The sequence below is a fragment of the Poecilia reticulata genome, linkage group LG8 (genome assembly GCF_000633615.1).
Source record: "Poecilia reticulata strain Guanapo linkage group LG8, Guppy_female_1.0+MT, whole genome shotgun sequence".
Classification (NCBI taxonomy): Eukaryota; Metazoa; Chordata; class Actinopteri; order Cyprinodontiformes; family Poeciliidae; genus Poecilia; species Poecilia reticulata.
The window spans coordinates 1,699,104-1,705,792 of NC_024338.1; the positions used below are offsets into that span (position 1 = coordinate 1,699,104).

The window sequence follows — 6,689 nt, forward strand, 5'->3', positions numbered from 1 at the left end:
TTATTATTATTATTATTATTATTATTATTATTATTACAGAGTGAAGTAGATTGCAGCGTGTGGTCTTTGGTCCGTGTGCCGTGTGTATATAAATTATTATTGAGTATTTTTGTTTCGTCTCGCCTCTAATTTGTTCCCCTTATGAAGGTCAGATAAGACTGGTGGAACTCGTTCGATGGTTTGTCAGTGTGGTAAGATGAGGGCACGTGTGGAAGGAATTTGTAGTTTTATAATGGCCAAATATGACCCGTTTGAAAGTACATTTAGTTTCTCACTCTGCTCTTCTCCCAGTCCTCCCAATAAGTGCAATAAATTATATTTGCAGTAGGTGGCGCTCTTAATTCACCCCTGCACCTCTTTTAGCCGAAAAAAAGGATGCGCGAATAGGGAGAAAAGGAGCGACAGCCTTCCCCCGCCCAAGCCTTTATCATTAGAAACCTCAGAGTATGAATTACCTCTGCAAAGTCATCTGCGAGAATTTACGAGTGGTCTGCAAAATCACGTGACCACACCCCCTCCTTCTCTGTTTCTTTCTCTGTCTCCTCCCTCACCTCACCCCTCACCTCCCCCATGACACACACACACACACACACACACACACACACACACACACACACACGCACGCACGCACACACACACACACATTTAGATCCAAGAAGCACACACAATCGCCACCCCACCCCCATATTTGGACCGCGCATAGCTAAAAACGAAGTACAGTGTAACGCCATAATTCACTAATACATCATAAATCGTTGAAAGTACCCGCGTTATAACGACCTAGAGAAATCTAACAAATCAAGCCCCCCTCTTCCTGACTACTCAGTTGTTAGCCTGTACTCTGTAAAACAACTAAATGAGTTCTTACTTTGTAAACTCGTTCTCAGGGCGCTACCCGAATGGCCCCGACTATCAGCTGCTAAATTATGGAGCCAGCAACGGCGCAATGAACAGCGGGACGTACAGGGACTCCTCCTCTGCCACAATGCACCATGCGACTGGCTCTTATGGCTACAGCTACAATGGCATGGATCTGACCGTAACCAGCCGAGGAGGGGGGGGCAGCAGAGCCGCAAACACCGGAGGACACTTCGGTGGAGGCTCGAAGGTCGAGGACTCCAGGGGCTTCGGCTTCAGACAGCCGGTCAGTTGTTCGCTTGCTTCCCCGGGAAATTCTCTCTTGGCAGGCGGTCGTGAGAACAGCAAACTGGGCACACAGAGATCGTCTCCCCCCTCAGAGCAACCAGGAAGCAGCAACCTCAGCTTTCCAAACCTGTCTTCATCCACGATGGCCGGCGGCGCGGCGCGGCGCTTCACAGAGATTGAAGACGCTTCACCAGACAACGAGGACCTGCTCCTTCCTCGGGAAGCCAGTCATGGGAGTAATCCACGGCCCCAAACCGGGTACTCGCAAGCTGTTCAAAAACAGGAAGGCAGCCCGGCGGGATCAGCTGCTGGCAGTATGGGCAGCGACGCGCAGTCACCCCAGATTTTCCCTTGGATGAGAAAACTGCACATTAGCCATGGTACATTCTGACTCTTGGCTTTACAGTTTATACTTATTTGTATGTTAGAGGTTGACACTGAAACATTTGTTGAGAGCATGTAAAAGACGTGAAGTTAGATTCCAGCTTGTGGAGCATATTTAAGGAGTCACTGTTTCTTTCCATCTACACAAAATATTTAGCAAGAGATTATAGTGAAAATTTAGAGAGTACAATGAAATTTATAAAATATTTGACAAACAGAACACATTTAGACAATACATGTTGTCTGCGTCCTGTAGGTATCTTGGGCCTACGCTGTGCGGAAAAAAAAAACTTATAAAATTACACGACGGGCCACGGTTATTGGTGTCTTCATTTTGCAAGATTTCGTTTTCCCGCTAATTGAATTCTAATTGAAAATTGCAATCCAAGGACGGGTTACTTTATAAGACTCAAAATTTTTGCATGTTGACCCAACTCCCTTTTACTATTGCACCTTGGAAGCTTTATTCGGATTATTGTCTCTATCTTTTTGCCTTTTTTAAGTCTCACAAAAACGTCATAAATCTTTCAAATTTAAGTCGAGTGGGACTGGAAAGCTCAACATGCCGGGGAGCACGCATGGGACTCAGTAAGGAAAAAAGAAGCAGGGAAACAAACAATGAGAATATGCCCAAGCTTTAAATGTGGCTGCCCTTTTAAAAAGTCGACCTTTATTAGTGTGGAAACTTTATTAAAAAGGTGAGGCAAAGGAAGAGGCAATTACAGCCCTTCAGGGATCTGAGGGGAGTTAAGGGGGGGTGGGGGGGTAATGTTTAAAAAAGTAGGCAGATTTAAGGAAAAATTTCAGTGTGGTATAAATATAATTTAAATTTAATAAATATAATTCATATGAGGGGAAGATAATTTTCCGTCTCTTATTTAGTGCACTTTTTAAAATAACACTTTTGCCTGCACTTTTGTCTTTGCCTGCTGTGCTCTTACTGTTTAGTCCGCTTATGCACAATGATGCAGTGATGACCTGTAGCTACAATGGCAGATGCAGTTAAACAGACTTTTTTAAGATTTAGGGCCACACCTTGTCTTTACAAAGCTGCTGTGTAAAACCAGAGTGAACCTGAAAAATTGTGTATCCTATAGGCTCTAAATGTTGCCTATTGCCCCTGACATGTTGTCTGACGATGCTCGTTTTGTGTTTCTTTTTTCTTCTTGTCATTCGTGGGGCCCTCTGTATTAACAGCGTTGTGTTCCTTCCAAATCCCTCAGATATGACAGGCCCGGACGGAAAACGGGCGCGGACAGCGTACACCCGTTATCAGACTCTGGAATTGGAGAAGGAATTCCACTTCAACCGGTACCTAACGCGGCGGCGGCGCATCGAGATTGCTCACGCACTCTGTCTCACGGAACGACAGATCAAGATCTGGTTTCAGAACCGGAGGATGAAGTGGAAGAAGGATAACAAACTTAAAAGCATGACATTGGCCACGGCTGGCAGCGCCTTCCAACCGTAGGAGTAAAATCCCTTTCAATGAACCTCGTCGTTCAGCTCGATGACTTGTTATCTAAGACTGGAGGGGGGCAAACAGGGAAAAAAGCGCAAAGAAATAATAAAAACCAAAAAGAACAACAACATAGAAATTAAAGAAGAAGGCCTACGGGACTGGAGTAAAGACCTTTCAGTCCTTCCAGCCAAGCCAATGAAGAAAATAGTCCAGGATTAACCGAGACGTTCACTTTTGATTTATAAAACAATGTATGTTCTCAGATTAGAAGCTGTATACACTACAGCAGCGCAGCACTTTTCATTCGAATGCTATAGCGGTGTTTCAGGACCACAGGGGAATACTGACTGGTACTCTTATGAACTGACAGCCAACACACAACTAATATATATATTAGTTGTTTCATATATTATGTTTTATATGTGTGTGTGTGTGTGTGTGTGTGTGTGTGTGCGCGCGCGCGCGTGCGTGTGCGTGCGTTCGTGCGTGCGTGTGTGTGTGTGTGTGTGTGTGTGTGTGTGTGTGTGTGTGTGTGTGTGTGTGTGTGTCGTTATACAAAATACCGATTGATCGACTTTAGGTCTTTCCCAGCCGTACTTTCTGGCTATGGTGTGTCTGATATTATTTCACTTATCCTGTGGATTATATTGGTAATTTGCTTTCTATTGCAACCTCAACTCTTGAACAGGTCCTCTAAGTTATTTCCACCCACTGAAACTCAACCCTTACTTGTTTTAATCTGCATCCCCCTCCCGTCCACTCACCTTGCCACAGTGTTGTTACTACATCACTGACATCTGCACTAATATTTACTGTGGAAGAAGGAGAAATGTTTGCTCAAGCGTGTTTGTGATTGAGAGTATGTGCATATGTGTATTTGTTTGTTAACAAATTGGCATTCACGTCTCTATCCGTTCTTATTGCTGTATATATAATTGAAATAAGTACAACTGTGCCATGCTGTTATTGTAATTTGTTGATTTGTTGGATATGTCATATTTGATGTACACAGATATAGCGACATTTTGACTGTTTTACTGTTTGCGGTTACTTTATGTGAGTGCGTGGATGCGTGAAATCTGTGTGGTATTGTGTCCCTGTAAACTCTGTCAGTAAGCTTTTTGTAGTTATTTGTAACATTGAGTAAAACATAATTGTGAATAAAGTTTCTCACTGCAATCCAGACCGGACAGCATAAGGCCTTGGTTCACAGTGAAGAAAGGAAATGTTATGCAGTATAGTGTGATTCCAAGCTCTCTGCAAAACGTTTTCACACCTACGTTATTTACACCAAAACGTCATGGTATTTTACATAATCGTTGTCTGATATTTTGCGTTCTGCTAAAATATTATATCTTTACGTCGAATTCTCCTAACAGTCTCTCTATTTTGCAGGCCTGTCTTGAAAGTCCATGGAAGCAGCCTCATGGATAAAGGCGGTATTCTAGCACAAAGCTTCCCGGTTGCAGAAAAGACACAGCAAAACACACAACCAGCTGGTCAAAACGGGACAGTTTTCTTCTCTGATGCCCTAAGTGCGGATACAATAACAAATGATCGGCGGTGGACAAATGCGTCACGTTTCAGCATTTTCCGCCTTCAACGGATGCTGCTCCCAGAGAAATTAAGTTACCTTCTCCTGGTTTCCATTTGTAAACAACCGAATGAATTTTTAAACTCACCGACTGCTGGTGCAGTTCCCCTGCTTTTCTTTCTAACCTACTCGGTAGTCAAATGGGTCCTTCTCCGAGGCTCATCAGGACACAGTCTCCTGGCTCTTTTTCGTGTCTGTATGCGTTGGTGTATGAAGACATGCATAGATTTTTAAACTAACCCTTCCTGGTTTGGGCCATACTATAAAATGGAGGCAGGATTGACATTTACGTGTCAAACAGATGAGGGTTTGTATCTCCAAGTTAGATCGTAAAAATCTGTTCTGATTCCTCTCACTGGCTCTCCTCTGGTCACGTGGGGTCCATAAAGTTAGTTTTATGGTTTAGGGGAGTTGACAATGTACCATGTATTTCACATTCTAGAAAGCAAGTGACGGTTTAACGGCTTTGTGTGGATCCTAAAGGGGTCAGTAAGTAGAGACAGAGGCAAAGAAGCAGTGTGTGCGCTTGCGTGTGTGTGTGTACGTGTGTGTGAGTCTGTGACAGTGAAAAAGAGAGAGAAAGAAAGGGGAATAGAGAGAAAACAGGCCTCTATTAGCCGCAGCTGTTCTTGCTCTGGTTCACACTTGGAGCCCGGAGATCTCTGCTGTGGTCTGCTGTGGACTCTGGGAAAAGCTTGGGGAAGGAGAGTCGGGACGCAGAGTGAACGCCTCCCGGTAAGTGGGAGCTAAGTAGAGAGAGGGGGTGTGTTTGGTAAAGTGGGAAATGGAGCTGTGTAATTAACGTGCCACTCACTGTGAGCAGTAGTCCTGTTTGGCGCGGCCACCAGCTCCGGTGGATTTCAGGTACATATGACACCTGCTGATGAGGCTGGTGCTGCGAAGATCCTGAGGTTATAGATAGAGACAAACGTTTGAGCGCTGTTATCTGTAGCCACGGACGCATGTGTCGCTTTAACTTGTATCTATAACCCTGGCCTGTAAATGCAACCAGCTGTTTCAGGTTTTAGAAATGTATTTTTTTTCTTCAATTTGTAATGAAATATTCGGAGATCTAGTTCAAAGTATTCGTTTAAAGGAAATAAAGTTAAACAGAACAAAAGCGTAAGAAGATGATCACATTTTTGGTGGCGCAAAACAAACAAATAATCTGATCCTATCTTCTCGGTCAACCTGATCAACAGTTTTTTTATGCACAATCATCTTGTGCTGTAAGCTGTTTCAGATAAGAATTGAAAATTGTAAAAACATGCACATCTCTGCATTCATAAAGATCACACTATGTAGTGACATGTGTCAAAGGGAAGAAGCGAACCTCTGTCTGACATCATTCTGATGTTTTCCAGACAGGCTGGGTGTAAAATAATAATAAAAAAAGAGAACTGGACGCAAACATTTCAACGTTCTCCATCTGAAACCTGCTTGGATACGTTTTCTTTCATTCTGAACGGATAAACACATTCTAAACCACAGTAACACAAACCTAAACACACATACAACTCTAAACCTGACATTATTTTTGTCTTTATTACAAAAAACAAAAAGTAAAAAAATAAATAAATTAATGATCCTAAATTCTTCATTTATACAAGATTTCAACCGCATTTAATGTCAAACTTAAAGGAATAGTGAGAACTTGAAGAACTGCAGTAAAAATAGACTGAGTGAATTTCATGTATTTACCAGCAAAATGTGTTTCCATTACATCAGTTGCAGATATCAATACTTCAAAAACATTGATAAAATGTTAACTCACATTTAATTACGTTTGCCAGTGAAATGGATCCTGCCTTGGTGCACAAGCTCCAGAATTTCAGCAAAGCTCCTGCTTTTAGCAGCAACAATTTAATGTATCTACACCTGACAAATTAATTGATGATCATTAAGTAAAGACGATTAATGTAACCGTGTGTGTGGGTGTGTGTGTGTGCGCGCGCGCGCGTGTGTGTGTGTGTGTTACTGTCGCTAAAATAACACACGCTATATATATATAGATAGATAGATAGATAGATAGATAGATAGATAGATAGATAGATAGATAGATAGATAGATAGATAGATAGATAGATAGATAGATAGATAGATA

General features: G+C 42.5%; 1 protein-coding gene and 1 long non-coding RNA gene across 5 annotated transcripts in view; one reads left to right on the forward strand and one right to left on the reverse strand.

Annotated features, from left to right (window-relative positions):
- The window catches only part of LOC103468208 (homeobox protein Hox-B5a-like), an 18,728-nt gene extending 15,291 nt beyond the window's left edge, over positions 1-3,437 (forward strand). Inside the window, exons 2-3 of one of the 2 annotated variants that reach the window (XM_008415109.2) lie at positions 888-1,526; positions 2,754-3,437. In XM_008415109.2, the coding sequence (XP_008413331.1) occupies positions 947-1,526; positions 2,754-3,001 (828 nt within the window). In that variant the 5' untranslated portion in view covers positions 888-946 and the 3' untranslated portion in view covers positions 3,002-3,437. Of the gene's footprint in view, positions 1-603; positions 1,527-2,753 lie in introns of those variants that run through there. The other variant, XM_008415108.2, reaches the window with a different exon arrangement.
- The window catches only part of LOC103468206 (uncharacterized), a 15,604-nt gene extending 10,849 nt beyond the window's left edge, over positions 1-4,755 (reverse strand). The window contains exon 1 of one of the 3 annotated variants that reach the window (XR_001776878.1): positions 4,675-4,755. This is a non-coding gene — a long non-coding RNA (uncharacterized LOC103468206). Of the gene's footprint in view, positions 1-868; positions 945-1,273; positions 1,352-4,674 lie in introns of those variants that run through there. The other 2 variants (XR_534179.1, XR_534178.1) reach the window with 2 other exon arrangements.
- Between the last annotated feature and the right edge of the window lie 1,934 nt (positions 4,756-6,689).